At 44.7% G+C, this 25838-nt stretch overlaps 1 protein-coding gene across 2 annotated transcripts in view; it reads left to right on the forward strand.

Annotated features, from left to right (window-relative positions):
• Positions 1-25838, forward strand: part of LOC129851013 (receptor-type tyrosine-protein phosphatase gamma-like) — a 325487-nt gene that overhangs the window by 65017 nt on the left and 234632 nt on the right. For both annotated transcript variants that reach the window (XM_055917161.1, XM_055917162.1), the window contains exon 2: positions 11390-11494. In XM_055917161.1, the coding sequence (XP_055773136.1) occupies positions 11390-11494 (105 nt within the window). The remainder of the gene's footprint in view (positions 1-11389; positions 11495-25838) is intronic.

Raw genomic sequence — 25838 nt, forward strand, 5'->3', positions numbered from 1 at the left:
AAAAAATGTGGAAAAAGTCAAGGGGTCTCAATACTTTCCGAATGCAATGTACACTGAATAATCTAAAATGATGAATCCCATATTGGTCTTTCACATTCAGGCCAACCCAAGCTGTACTGTGCAGTAGGCTAATAGTAGGCCTACTATTGAAACAGATAAACTGAGTCAGAAATTCACAGGTTTCAGGTTTTCGTTCTCAAAGTCACACCTTATTTTTTGACAGACAGACAGAAAAACTGAAAGATTCTATGTTCTAAGTACATAGCAATGTTTAAACCACATCAGGAGACCACCTTTGTGGTCTGTAAAAAGTATACGAAATTGATTTTGATTTGACTTTGATTTTTGAGAGTAGTTACCCTTTAATTCAAGTGTGCAGGCACCTAGCACTCCAGGAGGGGGGTGGGGGAGGGGATGTGTTTCGTTGAGCACTAGGAGGGGGAATCACCTTGCCTGGGCGTTAATCGAATTGCACTGTGTCCAGCACTGATCCACATCCCATACCGCAGGATTACTCTCTGCAACTTCTGCTCCTGCCAGAACTCTGTTTATCGGCTCTCCAATGCAATTTAATACACACCCCAAAGAACCCTTTCTCTGGTGCTGGGCTTGCAGCTTTACCATTCAGGTGTCTTAATCTTGTCAGGAGGAATGCATGAATCTCTCAGATCTCAATTTCAATGCTCACCATGGCTGCAACGGTGGCCATATTTGTCAGGAAAAACTGAGAACCAGAACCCAGGGAGAATAATCTCTGAGAGAGAGAGGAGACGGAGACCAATACAAACACACAAAGAAGCATATTAATAATAATTATACTTTACCTTAACCTTGCAGGTTAGCATTGGGTGGGATAAGTAAACGGGTCACAGGTGCCCATATGGATCCAAAGGGAGTTGGAAACGACTGCCCTTAAAAACAGATGGATTCACATCCTGGAACACCTCAACATGCAATGCACTCTGGGAGAGGTCGTAGGTCAGGAAATGGAGGAATGTGGGATTATCGCTGTGCGTCATAGAAAGAGCAGATTAACTATGCTCTCACGATGGTGTATGGGTTGAACATAAAGACCCTGAGGCCGTTTCAGTATTGGAGCTACATTGAGCTGATTTTGACCCCTAAATTTAAGTCTCTGGCTTGCTCGAGCAGTGAAGGTCTAGGCTATTGATTCTGAATTATTCATCAGATGGCATTTGCAAAATGCCTATAATCTCAGAGTCAGACGATGACTCAAGTATGCATTTAATTTGTCTACTGTATACCGTTACTCTCTCCATTAGTCTTTACAGTAACGTGACTTTGACTTCTGTATGAAAATACCAGTATACTAAAACATGAGAGTGATTGGCTGTTATACATTACCCTTTCTATTGTATGCTCCGTCTCATTCAATCTGAAGAGGATCTGCCCTTGTTACCATGAAGCATATGAGCTGGCGTCATCCACTGGTTCCGTATTCATCCCCGACACTCAATACAATGAGTCCTAATAGCTGAAAGGAAGCTATGGCAAAGAGGTTTGATACAATAGGCGCTAATACATTCACCATGCAATGACGCAATGACAGGGTAATGCAGTGTTTCCCAAACTCGGTCCCCGGGACCGCAAGGGGTACATGTTTTGTTTTTTGCCCTAACACTACACAGCTGATTGAAATTATCAAAACTTGATGATTAGTTTATTATTTTAATCAGCTGTGTAGTGATAGGGTAAAATTCCAAAACGTGCACCGCTTGGTGTCCCGAGGACCGAGTTTGGGAAACCCTGAGGTAATGTGTACATGTCAATGACTGCCTATAGTGTGGGGGTGCTCTTTGTTTTATGTCTTCCTTCAACCGTCTCCCTCTCGCTTTCTCTCTCTGGCTATACTGCTCAGTCCCCAGACTACTCACATTATCAATGCGTGTGTATGCCATTGTGCATCCTTGTGTGTTTATATGTGTGTGTGTGTTTATATGTGTGTGTGTGTGTCTGTGTCTGTGTGTGTGTTTTCCTGACTGCAGAGAGCCCCCGTGCATTAACCTCGAGGGAATGTGCTAGCTGGCTCTGTGGCCCATGCCCAGCTTTTGTATGTAAATGAGAGCAGGAAGCAGGAAGTGCTGTGCTACTTCAGGGTCCCTCTGTCTTTACGCCTCTGCTCTGGGGTCAGTCCATCCTGCCCAGGTACCCCACCCCCCTCAACATTCATTAATGCCCCTTGTCTGGTCAGAGTGGTGTATTACGACTCTAAAAAGAGGAGTTAGCAAGTTAAATTTGGACAACTCTGAGCTCAACTTGGGATAATCATTGGCACAAAGTGGCTCAACTTTTAGCTAGGTAAATTCTATGGCAACGAATACTTCAGAAATAATCTGCTCCGGGGCAGGGTAACTCAGGCCTAACTCCACATATCCTGAATTAAATGTTTGAGCCGTGAGTTGAGGACGAATCAAATTAGATGCCCTGTTGTATGTCTACAGGTGAAGGGGTGGGGGTTGTTGTATGTCTACAGATGAAGGGGTGGGGGTTGTTGTATGTCTACAGATGAAGGGGTGGGGGTTGTTGTATGTCTACAGGTGAAGGGGTGGGGGTTGTTGTATGTCTACAGATGAAGGGGTGGGGGTTGTTGTATGTCTACAGATGAAGGGGTGGGGGTTGTTGTATGTCTACAGGTGAAGGGGTGGGGGTTGTTGTATGTCTACAGGTGAAGGGGTGGGGGTTGTTGTATGTCTACAGATGAAGGGGTGGGGGTTGTTGTATGTCTACAGGTGAAGGGGTGGGGGTTGTTGTATGTCTACAGGTGAAGGGGTGGGGGTTGTTGTATGTCTACAGGTGAAGGGGTGGGGGCTGTTGTATGTCTACAGGTGAAGGGGTGGGGGTTGTTGTATGTCTACAGATGAAGGGGTGGGGGTTGTTGTATGTCTACAGGTGAAGGGGTGGGGGTTGTTGTATGTCTACAGGTGAAGGGGTGGGGGTTGTTGTATGTCTACAGGTGAAGGGGTGGGGGTTGTTGTATGTCTACAGGTGAAGGGGTGGGGGTTGTTGTATGTCTACAGGTGAAGGGGTGGGGGCTGTTGTATGTCTACAGGTGAAGGGGTGGGGGCTGTTGTATGTCTACAGGTGAAGGGGTGGGGGTTGTTGTATGTCTACAGGTGAAGGGGTGGGGGTTGTTGTATGTCTACAGATGAAGGGGTGGGGGTTGTTGTATGTCTACAGATGAAGGGGTGGGGGTTGTTGTATGTCTACAGATGAAGGGGTGGGGGTTGTTGTATGTCTACAGGTGAAGGGGTGGGGGTTGTTGTATGTCTACAGGTGAAGGGGTGGGGGTTGTTGTATGTCTACAGGTGAAGGGGTGGGGGTTGTTGTATGTCTACAGGTGAAGGGGTGGGGGTTGTTGTATGTCTACAGGTGAAGGGGTGGGGGCTGTTGTATGTCTACAGGCGAAGGGGTGGGGGTTGTTGTATGTCTACAGATGAAGGGGTGGGGGTTGTTGTATGTCTACAGGTGAAGGGGTGGGGGTTGTTGTATGTCTACAGATGAAGGGGTGGGGGTTGTTGTATGTCTACAGGTGAAGGGGTGGGGGTTGTTGTATGTCTACAGGTGAAGGGGTGGGGGCTGTTGTATGTCTACAGATGAAGGGGTGGGGGTTGTTGTATGTCTACAGATGAAGGGGTGGGGGTTGTTGTATGTCTACAGGTGAAGGGGTGGGGGTTGTTGTATGTCTACAGGTGAAGGGGTGGGGGTTGTTGTATGTCTACAGATGAAGGGGTGGGGGTTGTTGTATGTCTACAGATGAAGGGGTGGGGGTTGTTGTATGTCTACAGGTGAAGGGGTGGGGGTTGTTGTATGTCTACAGGTGAAGGGGTGGGGGTTGTTGTATGTCTACAGGTGAAGGGGTGGGGGTTGTTGTATGTCTACAGGTGAAGGGGTGGGGGTTGTTGTATGTCTACAGGTGAAGGGGTGGGGGTTGTTGTATGTCTACAGATGAAGGGGTGGGGGTTGTTGTGTCTGACATACAGTACTAGCTTTAACTTGACTGTCCTCATGAAGACAACCCACTAAACCACAGGTGGCCAACTCCTGCCCACCTTTTATTTGTGTATTCATCCTTTATATACCCAGATGGTGCCTTTGAGCTTAACAACCTCATTTCCAAGATCGCAGCAGTGTGTGGCCATACAGTACATGCTACAGGGTCATACATTAAAAAGGACAATACTGTAGCAGCACACTTGAGAAATGAAAAAGAGCCCAGACAGCATTGATCGCTGTTCATGGTTTGGCGTTTGCATCCCTCTTACAGCGTAGTGTAAGCCTAAAGGACATAAATCCATCCATGATTATCGAATCGTCACATGAGAATTCCATGAGTTATTTGCAGAACAACCCATTTCCCCCTGTACTGCAATGCAGAGAGAGAGAGAGAGAGAGATAGACAGAGAGAGTGAGAGAGCGAGAGAGAGAGAGAGGTGCAGTAGCAGATGTCTATTGTCTGTACTTGGATTTTGCTAAGTGACATGTGTTATGGATTGTTTCATATGCACTGACCTTCAAGCCTCCGTTTAGAAAGAAATAAACAGAAAAAAAGAAACGACTACATCTCATTTATCTTTATTTCCTGTTCTCCATGAATGCCAGAGATGAATGCAGGTAGAAAAATAAAATAAAATGTAAGCGAAGACAACTCCCACAAATCACCTCTCCATCCTCCACCAATCAGCCGTAACATTACTAAAGATAACTCACAGTCCTTTGCTCTGCATTCTTATGAGATAACTGCTCAATCACAGGGAAGCACTGTACTGTAGATTTGGTCATTGCTATTGGGCAATGCTATAAATGACTCCTCTAACCTTTACCCTTACCCCAACCATAGCCACAACTCTAAATTAAAAACACAGAGGTCACCTTCTTACTCATGAATTTGTCTGACATCGGCAATCTAGCATGGCCATCTAATGACTACCCTGTAGCGTTATGTGACCATATTATTTACATTAAACCTGCTACTGTAGGTTCCACAATAATCCCCTTAAACATAGGACTTTTTTTGCTTCCAACTATGGCCGATGTCCCATAGGAGTCATGGGAGTCCCATAGAGTGACGCACAATTGGCCCAGCATCGTCCGGGTTAGGGGAGGGTTTGGCCGGGGGAGCTTACAAGTAGGCCGTCATTGTAAATAAGAATTTGTTCTTAACTGACTTGCCTAGTTAAATAAAGGTACATTTTTTAAAAATAAATAAAATAAGAACAATTGTGTCTCGGGGACTCTTAAAGGGTATGAACACAAGGGCATCCCGAGTGGGGCAGCGGTCTAAGGCACTGCATCGCGGTCTAAGGCACTGCATCGCGGTCTAAGGCACTGCATCGCGGTCTAAGGCACTGCATCGCGGTCCTTGAGGCATCACTACAGCCCCGAGTTCGATCCCAGGCTGTGTTGCAGCCGACCGTGACTGGGAGACCCATGAGGCAGCGCACAATTGGCCCTGCGGGATGTCCTCTAGCGACTTTTTGTGGCGGGCCGGGCGCATGCACACTGACTTCGGTCGCCAGTTGTACATTGTTTCCTCCGACACATTGGTGCAGCTGGCTTCCGGGTTAAGCGAGCAGTGTGTCAAGAAGCAGTGCAGCTTGGCAGGATCCTGTTTCGGAGGACGCATGGCTCTTGACCTTCGCCGTACGGGAGTTGCAGCGATGGGACAAGACTGTAACTACCAATTGGATATCATGAAATTGGGGTAAAAATATATTTTTTAAATATATACAAAAATAAGGGTATGAACAAAGAACAAAGACAATATCTATAAAGGACTTGGTTCCATGGTGTGCTTTAAATGGGTACAGTATCTGATGGCTGTAGCTACTGAAACATGAATGGGCTGTGTCTTTCACAGTGACATCATGTGCCTTTTTGTGTGATAGGAGTATAAAGGAACCCATGGCAGCCCCTGTGTTTGTAATTGCGGTGGACAAAAGGCGATGTTAACTGTATCTGGACTGTATGTCTTCACAGTGGAGGTGTCAGCATTGGCTTTGTGTTTGGCTCAGCGACCTTGTCATTTGCAGACTGCCTATTAATTAACATTGGTGTGCATGGAGTGACCAGCCGTGGTGCATACTGTCTCCTGTCTATAGCAGATCAATGCAGGGAGAAAACACACAGGGAGACGGGCGCTTGGAACCGCTGTGTGTCTTCAAGTGCATTTTCCACTACACTAAAGACCCATTTGAGTAATGTGCTTCCGACACGCTCTCGTGTTGCCTCCCAGTGTTTCTGCTTTATGGACGATGCACCAGCATTTTGGCTTTACAGCGTTCTCTCACCATATCTCTCTCTCTCTCCCTCTGTGTGCTTCTCTCACTGCCTTTGGCTGAGACTGTAGTGAACTCACCCCATGCTGGGTTGTCTTTTCTCTGGGGACTGATTCCCTCTCATCTCTGCTGCTCTCCCTACCCAGTCTCAACACGGTGCCCTAGGCCCAACCACAGCCTCTAACCTATAGCCCAATGCCAAGACCAACATCCCAGCCCCCATTCCTCACACCCCCCATTCACAGCCCCGGCCCCCTCTTAATCCCTTCCCAAGCCCCTATGCCTGTCCCTCTGGCAGAGGATCTGGTCACCCACCAGAGAGTGTGTGGAGGACTATTACAGCCCTGCAAGGTTTATTTAACGTGACAGCTGTTACTCTCTGACCACCACCATGCAAGTGTTTTGGACTGCCAGTATGTGTGTGTGTGTGGCTGTTTGTGTTTGTATTTCTGTTAGTAGGCTTTAGTGTGTGTGTGTGTGTGTTTGCTTGTCGCGGATGTCCTTCAGTAGTAAGGACGTATTGGAGAGAGATGAAAATAATGCTAATTAAGTGTATTACAGTAGTGAGGACTACCCTGGCTGACACACACACACACACACACACACACACACACACACACACACACACACACACACACACACACACACACACACACACACACACACACACACACACACACACACACACACACACACACACACACACACACACACACACACTGTGCTCTGTGTGTGTGTGTGTGTACATGCATTCACCTGTGTGTTTCTGGACACCCCATTCTGCCTCCTCGAACCACTGAAGTGGTATAAAAAAAAGCCATTCTGTGTTTGAATGAAGTGACAGCAAACATGCAGCAATAGCTTCAATGGCTGGTCTGCTGTGATTGATGGATTGCAGGAACCAATACTTTCCATCTCTTTTCTCAAGAGGAACTTTTGTGTGATTCGCTCAGCGTGGAAACAAAAGACAGGGTCAGTCAAAGTTTCAGTTTCTTTCTGCTTTATGGAGTTCTGGCAGTACGTACAGCTGGAGCAAGGAAGCACATTTGTTGTTGTTGGCATTCACGTATATTATATTTGCAATGCAGATTTTGCATGGTGTGTGTTTTTGTGTGTGTGTGTGTGTGTGTGTGTGTGTGTGTGTGTGTGTGTGTGTGTGTGTGTGTGTGTGTGTGTGTGTGTGTGTGCATTCTGACCTTGCTGAACACCCCTTTCAAATAGAGCTAAATGTGAGTTCTCTATGCTCTATGTGAGTTCTCTATCCTAGTGAATCTGGGAGTTGACATTGCAGGTGCTGCAGGTTTTGCCAAAAAGAGCTAATCACAACTTCATTACCCTTGTGAAGCCACCAATGGCACCTTCATTCTCTGTTTCCAGGACACTACGTAACTGTCTACTTCATTCTCTGTTTCCAGGACACTACGTAACTGTCTACTTCATTCTCTGTTTCCAGGACACTACGTAACTGTCTACTTCATTCTCTGTTTCACTGCCGAACTGTCTACTTCATTTGGCTTTCTGTTTCAAGTCGTGACCTTAGCCTCAGGGAAGTTTTATAGATATAGATATAGGGCTAGGAAGAGTAGCTGCTGCTTCTTCAGCAGCTAATGGGGATCTGAATAAAACAATCATAGTTCTAGACTCGGATCCTTGTTTGATTACATCTCCCCATATCATTGTTTCTGCAGAGATGGCCTGACAAAAATGTCAGCCCCCAATCTCTCTCTCAATAAGAGCACATTTGTCAAATAGGAAATTATAAATCAATTAGGTAAACATTTGTTTAGACCAGCGCAGCAGAATGTAACCTCTCGCAGAAAGACTAGATCATAGGAGACATCCCTAGCATTGCCTGCACTGTTAAACAAGGACTTTCTCAAGCTCCCTCATAACACTATGTGCTCTATGCAACGCGTTTGAATAAGATGCTGTTTTTTAGGACAGGGTTTCTGCGTCATTAGTATGACACATGACTGCTAGTGTCTTTGTGTGGTGCTTTGTATTTGTGCGTCTGTGTGTGTGTGTGTGTGTGTGTGTGCATGCGTGTGTGGTGTGTGTATTTTTGCTACTTTCCTGGCTGTGTTGACGTTGATAGTCTTTGACAGGGTCTGGGTGAGCAGGGAAGTGGTGACTGTTGTGGTAGAAGACACAGAGAGCAGTGGATAGGAGGAGAGAACGTGGATGTGTTGTATGGGAATTGCAGTGTTCCCCCTATGTGCTTTTGTTCATAGTTTGCAACATTTACAAAGTCTTACGCACATACAGTATTCCACGTGTTATTAAACCGGCACTGAGCCCTTGTGATCAATGTTCCCTCTAATTTCTTTCCGCACGGAGCAAATGTCATGTTCTGTGCAACTTCCGGTGTGCATTTCCTGTACCTGCTTTAATGTACTATTCTACCAGTGGCCAAGTAGGCTACTGTGGCTATTGGATCGTAATGTAGGCTACCAGAGTGGCCTACCATAAAAATGTGAGAAAATACATCACATAACATTTTAACATGGAAATAGCGGTTCGATCATTCAGCCTTCAGTAGCAGCCAGTGTGTGCTGTTCAACGTAGGCCTACATTCTATGAAACTTTTGAAAGAAACATGCAGGGCTTGACATGAACCTGTTTATCCAACTGTCTTTCAGACAAGGAGGTGACTGAACATTTTGTTGTGTTGTTTGATGCAAAAATAAAAGTCATTATTATTCCCAAACCATTATTACAGAGAATCAGACAAATTATGCTACCCTCTGCCTATTGGCTACTTAGCTTATTAAAGTCTGTCTCAAAATACAACACTGCCCCTTTAAGACATAAAAAAAGCTCTTTACCTGACTCACTTTTCAAAGATGGCTAGAAATGTATACGTTTTGTGCTCTTGTAGGAAGCAGTCACTCCCCCATTACTGACTACAAATTATCTATAACTGGGCTAATAACTCACTAACTAGCAAAGAATATTAAGAAATGTGCCCACTTGGCTACATGCAGCTCTCGCTTTTATCTCAAAACAAGCGCATAATAATCTCCACCGCTCATGCTCACAGTCCAGTTCAAAATGAATGGCACAAATCCATATATGGCAATGGTCTATTTGCGTGTTGGCCTATTGCAGCTCTGTGTAGAGTACAGGCATGTCAATGCAATATAATCCTACTCCAATGTGCGCTGCCTACAACAAAATCTCTTGCATAGTTAGTTTTGCATACAAAACTAACTATGAGTTTGCATAGTTCGGTTTGTTGCATTGAATGTGGCTAATATTGCATTGATTCATCACAATTCCCACAGTTAAGTGAAACGTTGATAGTGTTAACTAACGGGGAAAACTCTAGAAAGTTGAGTGAAGTTCAATCTCGTGCTTCTCTTCGCAGGCTGATATTTCTTCTGCACGGCAGTCCTGGGGGTGTTGCGTGCCCACGCACGCGTGCAGCTTAGAGGGAACATTGCTTGTGACTTTTTTAAACTGGCACTACCAGTCGAAGCCTGTTCCCTACTCTCTCCCCCTCCTTCCTCCTCCTCTGAAAACGCATAGAAGGCCTTTGTTCTTTTCTCCCTTCTTTCTTGCCTCCTGCTCTCCTCTCCTCCTGTTGACAGGTTGCCAGGCAGCAGGCTGCCCATCACAGTGACCCAGAGACTGCCGTTAGGAGAGTGGGCTGGGCTGAAAAAAGGGTCCCACCCCACTATGACCCAACACTGTATTACTCTGTCCTCTTCTCTCCCTCTTTCTCTATCTACCTCTCTCCTCTCATTCTACCCAAACGCTGCCATCTATCCCTCTGTAGCCTTTTTCCCCCATCAGCACCTCTTCTCCTCCCATCCCTAGTTCCCTCTCCCCTCCCCACCCCATATTGTCATTGGCACTGACATTTATATTCTTATGTTACAGTGCTGGGGATAGTTTCAGTGCTGGGCTGGGCTTTGGCACTGTGGACTGATTGACTGCTTCAATGGACACCTGTGTAGATAGTGGCTAGCTGTTAAATGACTGGCCACGGCTGAAGTGCTACAGCCATGAGAGGATAGGGTTAACTCCTGGGGCCTCACAGGCATGTGGGGAAGAATGAGATGAGCTTGTACGATGTGTGTGTGTGTGTGCGTGCATGTGTGTTTGTGTGTGTGTGTGTGTGTGTTAGAGAAAGAGAGTCAAGGGTAAGAGACAATGGGAGAGGGAATGAATGACAGAAAGAAAGGCAAGAAGAAGGATAGTGAGAGAATGGGTTTGGCGTGGATTGAGAGGTTAGGGTGGGGCTGCATAATAACATTTTCTGTTGGGAGAGCATTGGGAATCGATAATGTAATTCATAGAAAAGCCATGGACTGGCCTCTCATTGACATTCACAGGCATGCTCAAGCTTACATCCCCAAGAATTAAAGAAGAGAGAAAAATCGGTCTGTCATTGAAACAAAGAGTCACCCATTGTTTATATCAAGCCCTTAAGTAACCGCAATGCCCAGCGAGCAGCCTTTAAAATATCATTAGGCTTTGATTGACATCTCCGGTGGCCCAGTGTCCTTGGTAATGCAGTGAGTAAGGAGGTAACCACACGGTCAGCCAGCGCTCAGCACGTGTCCTCTTACCTGTGACGCTCTCTCTCTCTCTCTCTCTCTCTCTCTCTGTTCTCATAACCGCATGTGGCCATTTTAGGTCAGATAAAATGTAAAATGCCAGTTATTCCCAGGTACTGCCAAAGCCCATTTGTGGCACAGCAAGTGAGGGGCAGGAGTGTGGGTGACTCTTACCCAAAAACTCAGCAGCCCGCAGCTCACATCCCAGAGGCCCCACAGTCACAATGAGCCTGGCATAATCGGATCTGATCTGATCTCTTTACCAATGAGCCACACTATGTATCTATGTATCTGTATCCATGCCAAAGTTTTAAGGAAGTTGTTGTGGCTTTTGTGGTAGGATGTTTTGGTAAGTCGTTGTAAGCACTGTTTGACGCACTGGCTGTGTAATTCGGCTGTGTCCACGTCACAGTTGGTCTCTGTTTCTTAATGAGAATGCTGTTAGCAAGAGCAGTGCTTTTTTGTTTTACCACAGTGAGTGAGTGCAGTGCCATTTTGGTGACATCCTTCTCCTTTCTCTCCCCCACACAGCGCTGACAGGAGGGCAGCCCGGGTCCACGCCAGGGAGCCAAGATGGCCGAGCGCCCGGGAGCAGACTCAGAAGAGCGGCCGAGGAGTCCTACTGGGCCTATTCAGGTGTGTGTGTTAATGCAGAATGGTTCTTACGCTCTCTCTCTCTGTCTGTCTCTCTCCTCTCTCCCTCTTCCTCCGCCTATCCTCCCTGTTCTTTAGAGCCCTGGCCTCAGGGATTCTCTGGGCTTTTTATTTTATGAATGTTTCTGTGGAGAAAAAGTGACTTCTTTTGTCCCTCTGAGCGATATTTGCAGAGGAGGAGCATTAATATTTTACTGTGCAACCAAGCCTCGGGCAACAAATGATCTTTATTTTTTTAATATATTTCTGTTCCCATGTCTACTCTAATTGTAGCCCGACGCTGCATTAAAGCCAGGGGCTCGTGGCAAAGTAGAGCTGGTGACAGATTCACTTAGCGAGCTGGGTATTGATGCTTAGATCTATTAATGGTGTTTTGTGTCATGGCACGCATAATATTAAAGGCTTATATAAGACTCTGATGTAACTGTGGGTGTAATTTCAGCAAGAAGAAAACAATACAGATTGTGTAGGACAGTCACAGAGATCCCTCCATTTTGTAAAATGGCAGATTTTGTTCTGAACAAACAAATAGGCCGGTGCTATAGCAGGTACTGTAGTGTTTGAGTGTTTGAGTGAGTGAGTGAGTGAGTGAGTGAGTGAGTGAGTGAGTGAGTGAGTGAGTGAGTGAGTGTGAGTGTGAGTGTGAGTGTGAGTGTGAGTGTGAGTGTGAGTGTGAGTGTGAGTGTGAGTGTGAGAGTGAGAGCTGAGGATAGTAGGTTATGCTTGGTTTGAGAATGCTGATGGCTCCAAACCCTTTCATGTGAGTCAGCGGGGGCACTCTGGCAGCCCACCCTGATATTTAATAATCACATCAGTCCCTGTGGGGCCCGGTCACCCACTGCTATTGCTCCTCTCAAACAGCTGAGAGCCTCCTTATACCTCGCTATACTAGCAGCAACCACAGACCTGTCACTAATACTGAACTGCATCTCTCTCTCTCTCTGGGCCGTAGGGACATGAAGGAGAGGAGAGGAAGTATGTAGGGCTGTCCCTAGATATTGTCTGAGTTTGTGCACAGCTCTAAGCTCTCATCTCTCTCTGCGTGTTAATGCGTCATTCTCTCTGGCGGGCTGATGGGGCAGTCTGCTATGCCTCAGTGAGGTAGCCATTCTGGAATCTGTCATCTGAATATATACTGGTGGATCTGATTACGACAAGCTAATAACTATGTTACTGTAAGCTCACCAGGTTGCGAAGTGATGACTTCACCAATATTGGATGCCTTATTACGCCAGTGGATATGTTATTATTTGGATGTCTGATATTCTTTAGAAGTCGTATACATAAATGATGACTTAATCAGTTAACTTGAGTTAACTTTTTGTATTTTTAGTGCACCGTTTTTTTGTTTGTGATTAATCGCATTGTCACGATCGTCTTGAGGACAATGAGTGGACCAAGGCGCAGCGTGTGAAAAATACATCTTCTTTTATTGGAAGACGAAAACAAAACGTGAAGCTATAAAAGACTAAGTGCTAACATGCAACATAGACATAGACAACTACCCACAAAAGTCTACTGCCTATGGCTGCCTTAAATATGGCTCCCAATCAGAGACAATGAATGACAGCTGTCTCTGATTGAGAACCATTCAGGCAACCATAGACATACCTAGACACCTACACTCAAACACAAACCCATCTACTCTACCTAAACCCCCTATACCATACAACCACCCAAGACGAGACAAAAACACACAAACATCCCCCCTGTCACACCCTGACCTAACCAAACTATTACAGAAAACAAGATAACAAAGGCCAGGGTGTGACACGCATTGTCTGAAAGTCTTCCAAATACAGTGAGAACATACAAAATACATAATCTATACAGGTAAAAACAGAGAAAAAAAATGCAATGTCAAAACAAGTTGACATTGAGGTTAAAGAAATTGTGCTTAATCAATTTACCTGACTTTGTTGACTAACTTTGGACAAAATCAAGATGCTTTTTGTATCAATCAATGCTTTTTGTATAAAAAATCTTAAATTACAGCTAGATTTTGCGATTAATCGTAAGGGGTTCAATCGTCAGGGTTTCAAACTGTAGAACCCAGTTCCTACATATGAATATAAAAATGTATTTTATCAAACAAAACTATGCTACATTTTATCTCTGGGACCCTCAGGATGAAAAATCAGAGCATGATTACTGAATGTAAGTACATTATTTACCTTCAGAGGTGAATGTATCAAACCAGTTGCCGTGATAAATTTTTTTTGTTGTTGTGCACTCTCCTCAAACAATAGCATGGTATTTGTTCACTGTAATAGCTACTGTACATTGGACAGTGTAGTTAGATTAACAAGAATTTAAGCTTTTTGTCCATATAAGACATGTCTATGTCCTGGAAAGTGTGCTGTTACTTACAACATCATTCTAGTCACATTAGCGCATGTTAGCAACAAAGGACACAGATCCTGTAGATCCTTAAGAGGTTACTAACTCTTACAGCCCTAGACTTGGTACCATTATGGCCATTTTTGGCCATTCTTTGTATACAGTCAGGTCCATAATTATTGAGCAAAGACTGTATAATAAATCAGACAAATACTGAGCTATATTCCATGCTCATTTTTTTGGTTGAAATTATGTTCTAAATGGCATTAGCACTTGGATTGGAACTGGTGCTATGGTCGGATGATATGAAAATAGAGCTCTTTGGCCACGCACACCAGTGGTGGGTTTAGCATTGAAAAACAGAAGCATATGCAGAAAAGAACCTCATACCTACAGTAAAATATGGTGGTGGATCTTTGATGTTTTTGGGCAATTTTGCTTCCACTGGTCCTGGGGTCCTTGTTAAGGTCAACGGCATCATAAACTTTTCCAGTCAACGGCATCATAAACTTTTCCAGTCAACGGCATCATAAACTTTTCCAGTACCAGGACATGTTAGCCAAAAATCTGGATGCCTCTGCCAGGAGGCTGACACTTGGCCACAAGTGGACCATCCAGCAAGACAATAACCCCCAAAACGAATCAAAACCTACAAAGAAATGGTTAATTGAGCGCAAAATCAACATTTTGCCATGGCCATCTCAGTCTCCTGACTTGAACCCTGTTGAAAAGCTGTAGTTTGAATTGAGGAGGCCAGTCCATAACAGCAGACGAAGGATATCAAGGATCTGGAAAGACTGAACATACGACCTGTCATGGCTCATATCAGAATTACTGCCTCAAAGTGAGGCGGCTGAGGCCTTAATTAAGATATGCAGTATAAACCAAACAAATGACCCCAGGTGAGTTATGCCCTCCAGTCTACATAATTACAAGTGCTTTTCCATATATTTTAAGAGGCCTTTTTGTGAGCGTCTGACTGAAACACTGAGGCCAGATCAATAGGCCCTCCCTCATGCCTTCTCTCCCACACGCCGCTACAAAGTTCACATTAAGGTGGATTTGATGGAAAGTTCCACTTTTCCACGTAAAAAAAGTTATTAGCTCAATGGCACTATAAATCACCCTCCCTCCTGGATATTAATTTTAAATCCCTTGTATCCTCAATACTTCTGGCTTCAATGGGAGGTGTACCCTAATTTATGAGATAGAGAATTCACCACCTTGTCCGTTTCATATCAGTCCTCATAGCCCATTTCACATTCACTGGCAGGCTTGAGTTGAGAGCTCTCTAGGTTTTGTGTGCAGCTTTGAAGAAAATACATGAAGATGGAAATTGATGATATATTGTACTGTAGTTTAACTTTAGAGGATTAAGGGCTGTGACTTAAATAACAACTCATAAAGATAGTCATTTCTGTGAGGATGTTAAACAAAATATATCTTTCTTCTTTAGTATGCTGCTTACTCAGTAGGCCTATGCTTAAATCCACTCTAAGTCTTTGGATTCTAAGAGTGTGCCTTTACTTCTTATGAGTGTTTGTACACGTATCGTTTTTCTGTGTGTATTTCTGAGGACGTGCAAATATGCTTTGGAGTGGATCCTCTATGCATATTCAGTAGTATGCTGTAGTAGGGGACAAAGAAAAACTGCATTGGATCAACCTTGAATCTGCAGTGCTCCACTTGTCCTAAAATGCACTTAAGGGTGTTTCCTAATGGATTAATATGCACGTTATTTACTGAATGAGGTCTTCAGACCAGGTCATTCGTGTAAGGTGTGATGGGTTATGTATTATCCAACACCTTTTAGTGATTGCATCAGCACTCAGGGGAATTACATGTAATTCGAGATCTAGCAGAGTTATGACAATGGTAGGGCATCTGGTTGCCATGCCAACCTTTACAGAGCTGCCTGCCATAGAGGTTCTGAAATGACATTAGGACAATCACAGACTTGCCTGTCAACAGCAGTCCTCATCGTATACAATTATATGAAATGAAGATGGATAAATTAGTATTATTTAATCAGTTCTGCCCACACAAAAAACAGGGAAATAAATCTTGTTAGCACGGGTGGTCATTGGTCACTGATACATCTCTTCCAGGTCTGTATAATTATTTCTTCAAATGAAAATTATGACAGTAAATCTCAGTAAGACAAAAATAATGGTGTTCCAAAAATGGTCCAGTTGCCAGGACCACAAATACTAATTCCATCTAGACACCATTTCCCTAGAGCACACAAAAAACTACACATACCTCGGCCTAAACAGCTACCCTTTATGTTTGTGAGGTCTGGGGTCCACTCACCAACCAAGAATGAACAAAATGGGACTAACACCACATTGGGACTCTGCATGCAGAATTCTGCAAAAATATCCTCTGTGTACAACGTAAAACACAAAATAATGCATGCAGAGCAGAATTAGGCCGATACCCGCTGATTACCAAAAAAGAGCTGTTCAATTCTACAACCACCTACTGTAAAAGGAAGCGATTCCCAAACCTTCCTTAACAAAGCCATCACCTACAGAGAGATGAACCCGGAGAAGAGTCCCCTAAGCAAACTGGTCCTGGGGTTCTGTTCACAAACACAACCAGAGCCCCAGGACAGCAACACAATTAGACCCAACCAAATCATGAGAAAACAAAAGAGAAGTACTTGACACATTGGAAATAATTAACAAAAAACTGAGCAAACTAGAATGCTATTTGGCCCTAAACAGAGTACACAGTGGCAGAATACCTGATCCAAAATTAAGGAAAGCTTTGACTATGTACTAACTCAGTGAGCATAGCCTTGCCAGGTCTGCCGTAGGCAGGCTAATGTATGTGCATACTGCCCACAAAAGGAGGTGGAAACTGAGCTGCACTTCCTAACCTCTTGCCAAATGGATGACCATATTAGAGATACATACTTCCCTCAGATTACACAGACCCACAAAGAATTTGAAAACAAATCCAATTTTGATAAACTCCCATATCTATTGGGTGAAATACCACAGTGAAATCACAGCAGCAATATGTGTGACCTGTTGCCACCAGAAAAGAGCAACCAGTGAAGAACAAACACCATTGTAATTACAACCCATATTTATGTTTATTTGTTTTTCCTGTTGTACTTGCACATCGTTACAACACTGTATAGAGACATAATATGACATTTGAAACGTCTCTATTCTTTTGGAATGTTCACACTTTGTTTTTATTGTTTATTTCACTTTTGTTCATTATCTATTTCACTTGCTTTGGCAATGTAAACATATGTTTCCCATGCTAATAAAGCCCCTTAAATTGAAATGTAATTGAGAGAGCGAGAGGGATGTCGTGTCAAGGCAGCTGAATGTTTAGAGGGAACAGAGGGCTGAGGGCAGCCTAACAGAATGGAAAACAAAGCCTCAAACCTGACTTGGCATGCTGATGAGAGCAGCTTCCTAGTGTGCTGTTCAAGTCCTCTTTTCTCTCACTCCCACCTCTACTTTTCCCTGTATGTGGTGGCACATCTCAATCTCTCTTTCAAGCTGTTTGTCTTTCACACTCTACTATGTCAGTCAATGTTTGCTTGTATGGTACCCTTTAGCTGGCTTTAGTTGTGATACAGGAACCGTGTCTGGTATCTCTGAATGGCGCCACCTGCTCTCAGGGTATACCATTTTTTTTATATCTTTTTTTTCACCTTTATTTAATCAGGTAGGCTAGTTGAGAACAAGTTCTCATTTACAACTGCGACCTGGCCAAGATAAAGCAAAGCAGTTCGACAAAAACAACAACACAGAGTTACACATGGGATAAACAAACATACAGTCAATAACACAATAGAAAAATCTATGTACAGTGTGTGTAAATGTAGTAAGATTAGGGAGGTAAGGCAATAAATCGCCATAGTGGCGAAATAATTACAATTTAGCATTAACTACTATAGCTAATAGATCAGAGGACTGATAGCCTAGCTTTGCTGTAGCTCTCTCTCTTTGTGCTAAAGATTTTTTCCTATGCAAATACATCATGTGACATAGTGCTGTAACAGAAACAGGAAGTGGGAATGAAGGTGTTAAAATTAGGGTTGAGGTGGAGAATGAAAACAAGAGTGGAGAATGAAAACAAGATTGCCAGGAGTGAAAGTAAATAAGAGCGATGGAGAGAGAGTAAATTAATTAATGAGAGAGACAGCCCTCTGACTCTGCAAGGCTTGTTGACTGTCATTCATGAATGCGGCGAGCAGAGCGTGTCTGTGCTGTGTTTAAGTATGTACGGCATCAGAGCAGCATGGCCCATCATGAGGCCGCTCTAATAGAATGACCCAGCTCTACTGACAGCAGCACACTCCTGCAAATGGAGCTGCACATCTGCCACTGTGCTGCAGTAATTGTGCAATTTACTGTACAGCCAATATCCCGCCATCCTAATTGAATATGACTTTGTACTGTTTGAGTAATCTCTCCATTTTAGACCCTGACCTCAGGCATGCTTCAGCTCCGGATACAGCGGATGGGAGAGGAAGACAGAGAGGGAGAGGTAAAGTGAGAGAGGAGAGAAGGATCGAGAGGGAGAGATGTGAGATAGAGGCAGAGAGAAGGATAGAGAGAGGGAGTGGCATGAGAGGTAGAGGCGTGAGGTAGAGGTGTCCGATAAAGCATGTAGGTCACATTGAGAGGCGGTGCGTTCCTGGTGATGACATCACTATCGTCACCATCACTGCTGCTGCTAACACCTTACCAAGGACAAACCGTTCACTTGACACAAAGAAAAAGGGAGAGAGAGAAAGAGGGAGGCTGAGGAAGAGGAAGAGAGAGTCAATGGAGGGAAAGGCTGAGGGAAAGATGGAGGGGTGGAGGTAGAGAAGGAGGGGTGGAGGTAGAGAGATGAGACCAAAACCAGATGGCTCTGTTTGGCTGCCTGGCTGAGTGAATCCTGTGTTTGTTTCAAGTGTTTGGGCTTTTGTTTCTACTGGTTTTAGTCCTCCTGACTGTTTATGGGTGGCTGGGCCTGTAAGTGGGTTATAAAGATCAACATCACTACAATCAGAGCAGAAGATGGTGAATGGATTTGGAATGTAGATGACCCATTGTCCTACCTCCCTCTCCCTCTCCCCTCCTCTACTCTCCTGTCTTTCCTCAGCACAGAAAATACTGTTCTAGTGTTAAAGGATGAATGGATGGATGGATGGATGGATGGATGGATGGATGGATGGATGGATGGATGAATGAATGGGAAGAAGGGGAGGGAAAGTGCAGTGAGGGGTAATTTGAGGAGTAATTAAAGCTGGTTTTGACTTAATCACAGATTATCCATTATATCGACCAGATACTCAAGTGGCAACTCTCATGATTAAATTAAATGTCTTGAAAAATGGAAGGCAGTTCAGGTGGAGGCAAGATCAGGTGGGAACATTTTAGTCAATGAGAGGGCAGATATGAGTGTGAACAACAGGCATAAATCCGATATAAAGTGTTTTTTTCTCAAAGTTGCCGGGATGTCACGTGTCCTACTTATATCATTAGACTTGTAGCAAACTAAGCATTACGGAACTTATTTTCGATTAAATAAGCCATTACATTTTTTGTTGACCAAATTCGACACTCTCATTGACCTCCATACAAAAACTCCTCTCTTGTTGAGGCCAAAAAATGGAATAGACAGATTTTGGGCCTAGTTTTCCCTCTCGCTTCGCCTCTTCCTCTCTGACCTAATTAAATCTCTCTTCTTGACGTACACACAGGGGGAGGCTTGGAAATAAGATTTGTATTACGTAAGATGTGCAGAATAAGATATTACATGGAGTTCTTTAAACACGCCAGCTTATTAGTAATGCAAAGCCTTAGGCTGCATTAGGATGAATTATATAATTGCCATCATTTTCATAAATGCATGGTAACATTCAGCTGTCAGCCAGCAAACTCAGCTGCTCACCAACTATTCATATGGATGACTTTATATACACTATATATACAAAAGTATGTGGACACCCTTTCAAATTAGCGGATTCTGCTATTTCAGCCACACCCGTTGCTGACAGGTGTATAAAATCGAGCGCACAGCCATGCAATCTCCATAGACAAACATTGGCAATAGAATGGCCTTACTGAAGAGCTCAATGTGACATCGTCATAGGATGCCACCTTTTCAACAAGTCAGTTCGTCAAATTTCTGCCCTGCTAGACCTGCCCCGGTCAACTATAAGTGCTCTTATTGTGAAGTGGAAACGTCTAGGAGCAACAGTGGCTAATCCGTGAAGAGGCAGGCCACACAAGCTCACAGAACGGGAACACTCACTACCGAGTTCCAAACTGCCTCTGGAAGCAAAGTCAGTTCAAGAACTGTTTGTCTGGAGCTTCATGAATTGGGTTACCATGGCCCGAGCAGCCGCACACAAGCCTAAGTTCAAAATGCGCAATACCAAGCGTTGGCTGGAGTGGTGTAAACCTTGCTGCCATTGGACTCTGGAGCAGTGGAAACGCGTTCTCTGGAGTGGTGAATCACGCTTCACCGTCTGGCAGTCCGTCGGACGAATCTGAGTTTGGCGGATGTGCCAACTGTAAAGTTTGGTGGAGGAGGAATAATGGTCTGAGGCTGTTTTTCATAGTTCGGTCTAGGTCCCTTAGTTCCAGTGAAGGGAAATCTTAACGCTACAGCATACAATGACATTCTAGAGGATTCTGTGCTTCCAACTTTGTGGCAACAGCTTGGGAAAGGTCCTTTCCTGTTTCAGCATGACAATGCCCCTGTGCACAAAGTGAGGTCCATACAGAAATGGTTTGTCAAGATCGGTCTGGAAGAACTTGACTGGCCTGCAAAGAGCCCTGACCTCAATCCCACCGAACATTTTTGGGATGAATTGGAAAGCCGACTGCGAGCCAGGCCTAATCAACAATGCCCGACCTCATTAATGCTCTTATGGCTGAATGGAAGCAAGTTCCCGCAGCAATGTTCCAACATCAAGTGGAAATCCTTCCTAGAAGAGTGGAGGCTGTTATAGCAGCAAAGGGGGGACCAACTCCATATTAATGCATATGATTTTGGAAAGCGATGTTTTGGTCATGTAGTGTAGTTTCCACAATCATTCTATCAACAGACGATCAAGATTTACACAAATACTATTTCTCTGAATAGGTTGATTAAATTGGCCTCAAGATCAGGCGAGTGAAATAGAATGGAGTGCATGAGATCAGATCAAGTGGTTTGTGTGTGGATAAATGCAGGGGGGTGGTGGGGGCCGAGTGGGGCTCTGTGCAGGCCTGCTTAATGACTCAAAACTGGAGCCTCTGATGAAAGGAAAGAGGAAAATCATGGATAGAGCTAAATATAGGAGACAGGAAGAGAGGGATGAGGGAGAGAGCGATGGGAAGTAGATGGTGATCACTCTTTAGTGTTTAATCTGCAGTTGGAGAGTGGTTGGAGAGAGTGTGTGTGCGTGGGCTGGAAGTGGATGCCTTCCAGATGAGTAAGTATAACACAAATGCTTGGTTAGGCTAATCTGATCTGTGGTATAAGGTGGTGGTTAGGAGCTGTGTGTGTGTGTTTGTGTGTCTGCTTGCTTGTGTGTATTTGTTTGTGTGTGTTTGGTTATAGTTTCTCTCTGCTGTGCAGCTGAAAAGCAGCAAATGGATTAGCCAGGGCCACACATTGTGAAATTGATTAAAGTTTATTTCAAGCTTTAGTACTCTGGGCCATTACTCATAACAGGGCTGGTAATATCGCCACACACAGAGACTCTAGGGAGACTGAGGGAGCATCGTATCTCTCTATAAAGCAGAGGAGGGCTGTGTGTGCCCGAGTGCGTGTGCGTGTGCGTGTGCGTGTGCGTGTGTGTGTGTGTGTGTGTGTGTGTGTGTGTGTGTGTGTGTGTGTGTGTGTGTGTGTGTGTGTGTGTGTGTGTGTGTCTGTGTGTATGTGGCTTTCAGAGTAAAAGGTGAACAGTGAAAGGAGGTGAGTGGAGAATAAATACAGCATATTTGGCAGAGCAAGGGTGTGAACAGATTAAGTGTGGGAGCAGAGGGGGAATATGAGGAAGATGTAGCTGAATAAGGGATGAGTGGAAATGCCAAGTTTAATGTGAGCTTGCCTCTGTGTGGTCTGGTAAACATCGCCTTCTGAGGAAGATCCCTGGAGAGGTAACAGTGGTGCACACCAGATTAGGAGGTGTGTGTGTAGGTGTGTTCCAGTGGAGGCTGCTGAGGGGAGGAAGGCTCATAATAATGGCTGGAACGGAAACCATGTGTTTGATGTATTTGATACCATTCCACTAATTCCGCTCCGGCCATTACCATGAGCCCGTCCTCCCCAATTAAGGTGCCACCAACCTCCTGTGGTTTATTCGCTAATTCATGAAAAGGTTTAAGGCGTAAGCATGTTTCAGTTCGACTTGCGGCTAGCCGAAGTTGGCTAAGTGAAACCGAACGAGATCGCTCGCATACTCCCTTAAAAGACCTTCATTAAAAAAAAAAAAAACTCACGAAAGTCCAAAACAAACATAAATGTCACAAAATGTCATCATAATATATGTACGAACCCTTCCCAACTGTTTAAACTGGGAAGCATGCGGACGCCTTTAGACATGAACACACACACACTTTGACAGAGTGTGTGTGTTACTTTTGCCCTTAAAGCGCACACTCTGAGTTGTCGCTCAAACAGTCTGCTATGCTTGGAGCGTGGTTCTGATCCTGGTAGTGCGCAGACAGCATCACCCCCCACACACCACAGTGGCCCATTAGAGCATCCAGTGGTAACCCCCCTGTCCTTCATAGAGGGGATCTGGCCATTGGTTCCTAGTAGTGTTGATACCCCTCTGCAGAGTGATCTACTTCCCCAGGTCAGGTCTGTGAGTTTGAGATGGAAGCAGAGCTAGGATGTGTTAGACTCTTGAGCTCTCTGGAACAGCATCTCTCTTCCTCGCTGGTGGACTTTATGAAAGAGAGCGAGAGAGAGAGCAACGCACGTTACAGCTTACCAATTACCAATACCTGCTTCTCCCTCTTTCCCCTTATCTTCCTGCTACTGCTGGGACTTTGAAAAGAGTGTGTGTGTGTGTGTGTGTGTGTGTGTGTGTGTGTGTGTGTGTGTGTGTGTGTGTGTGTGTGTGTGTGTGTGTGTGTGTGTGTGTGTGTGTGTGTGTGTGTGTGTGTGTGTGTGTGTGTGTGTGTGTGTGTGTGTGGAATGGTCGCTGGTGTCTGACTGATAGTGAACCAGGTTCTGCCTTCTGTCTCATTCATCTGCTGTTGACATTCAATGCTATTTCCTCTTTGAGGGGAGTGATGCGTCGCCTTATTAATTATGCCTGAAATATTAAAAAGACTTCATCATGCATGAATTATTAATTCATTTCGCTGAGATCATGTTGGCGAAATATTTCCTGGTTTTGTCGTACATCATCCTGGAGGGACGGCGGGAGGAAGGAGACGGCATCCCAGTAAACAAACTGAGGAGGTGTGTGTGTGTGTGTGTGTGTGTGTGTGTGTGTGTGTGTGTGTGTGTGTGTGTGTGTGTGTGTGTGTGTGTGTGTGTGTGTGTGTGTGTGTGTGTGTGTGCGTGCGTGCGTGAGTGCATGTGTTCTTGCTTGAGTTAGTGTGTTCATGTCTAATAAACAGAGCAGGTTGCTTCACTCATAAAATATTTTTGAGCTTCTCCCCTTTTCCTTCTCTTTTTTCCTCAATCTCTCTGAAGGTCTCTGATTAGATGCTCTATATGGATGTAAACATACAACTTGAAGGTCACATGTCAAGTATAATTTCTTTCAGTTGGAATGTCTACTAATTCTAATTCTATGCATAGCAATTATCCCATATTATCCCATATCTTCATAGGCAGAGTGTGAAAGGGGAACTTCACAAGGATAATGGTTAGGCAAGGTGATAGGGAGGAGAGATGTGAGAAAGACAGAGGCAGAGAGAAACTCATTCATACCTCCAGTAGTTTAACATGCAGCTCAGGTCCAGGAGAGTTTAGAGATGTCATTAGTCTCCTAAAGCCTGATGGGAACTATCGCAGAGAGTGAAAGGAAACACAATTAAAATCAATTGAAAAAGGAGGCGTAGCATCGGCCTTAGACACCCCGATTGATCCAGTATTCAATGTTCTTATGGACGTTTTCCATTACATTGTAATTGTCAGTGTGGCAAGGATGAATACTTGGATAGTTTCGCCCATTCATCTGCACTGGTGTATCACACACACACACACTCTCTCTCTCTCTCACACACAAACACACACACACACACACACACACACACACACACACACACACACACACACACACACACACACACACACACACACACACACACACACACTCAAACACACACACACTCTCAAACACACACAAACACACACACACACACACACACACACACACACACACACACACACACACACACACACACACACACACACACACACACACACACACACACACACACATACACGCACAGTTTTTTTTAATATCCTTTGGCACAAGTGTGACTTATAGATGAGATGTCGCCCACCATCATAGTAATGACTTTAAATATACACTACATGGCCAAAGTATGTGGACTTCAAATGAGTGTATCCGGCAATTTCAGCCATACCCGTTGCTGACAAGTGTATAAAATCGAACACACAGCCGCGCAATCTCCATAGACAACCATTGGCAGTAGAATGGCCATACTGAAGAGTTCAGTGACTTTCAATGTGACACCATCATAGGATGCCACCTTTCCAACAAGTCAATTCATTACATTTCTGCCCTGCTAGAGTGGCCCCAGTAAACTGTGTGCTGTTATTGTGAAGGGGAAATGTCTAGGAGCAACAATGGCTTAGCCACGAAGTGTTAGACCACACAAGGTCACAGAACGGGTATGCCGAGTGCTGAAGCGCAAAGCGCGCAAAAATCGTCTGTCCTCGGTTGCTACACTCAATACCGAGTTCCAAACTGCCTCTGGAAGCAACGTCAGCACAATAACGGTTTGTTGAGCATGGCCGAGCAGCTGCACACAAGCCTAAGATTAAAATACACAATGCCAAGCGTCGGCTGGAGTGGAGTAAAGCTCGCCGCCATTGGACTCAGGAGCAGTAGAAATGTGTTCTTTGGAGTGATGAATCGCACTTCACCATCTGGCAGTCCGATGGACGAATCTGGGTTTGGTGGATGCCAGGAGAATACACAGTGTCAACTGTAAAGTTTGGTGGAGGAGGAATAATGGTCTGGGGCTGTTTTTCATGGTTCGGGCTAGGCCCCGTAGTTCCAGTGAAGGGATGACATTGACATTCTAGATGATTCTGTGCTTCCAAATTTGTGGCAACAGTTTGGGGGAGGGCCTTTCCTGTTTCAGCATGACAATGCCCCCATGCACAAAGCGAGGTCCATATAGAAATGGTTTGTCGAGATCGGTGTGGAAGAACTTGACTGGCCTGCCTCAACACCATCGAGCACTTTTGGGATGAATTGGAACACAGACTGCGAGTGAGGCCTAATCGCCCAACATCAGTGCCCAACCTTACTAGTGCTCTTGTGGCTGAATGGAAGCAAGTCCCTGCAGCAATGTTCCAACATCTAGTGGAAATCCTTCCCAGAAGAGTGGAGGCTGTTATAGCAGCAAAGGGGGGACCAACTCCATATTAATGCCCATGATTTTGAAATGGATGTACATATGGGAGGACAATAGATGTTGCCGTGTAAGGTATGTGTCTGTATTGTGCTGGGCTGTCTGTAGAACTCCTCTCTCTTTGACTTTGTAACTAAGGTAAAGCTCATGGGACTCAGGAGTGCTAATCTACACAGATTACTCTGGTCCCTCCTCACTGCTAGTGATGTTACTCTCTGTAGCCTGTTAATCTCCCCCTGCTGCATAGCCTTAAGTGCTACATGCTCTCTTTGGATGTGTTGTCAGACAGTTATTTGGTAAGATGTCTTCCATTTAGAGTTTGCACCTGAGGAAACTGAAGGGACTCTTGTAGAAATTGAACTACATTCCCCAGAGTTCCATTCTATTCAGTACACTATATA

The sequence above is a fragment of the Salvelinus fontinalis genome, chromosome 3 (assembly GCF_029448725.1).
Source record: "Salvelinus fontinalis isolate EN_2023a chromosome 3, ASM2944872v1, whole genome shotgun sequence".
In the NCBI taxonomy this organism is placed as follows: domain Eukaryota; kingdom Metazoa; phylum Chordata; class Actinopteri; order Salmoniformes; family Salmonidae; genus Salvelinus; species Salvelinus fontinalis.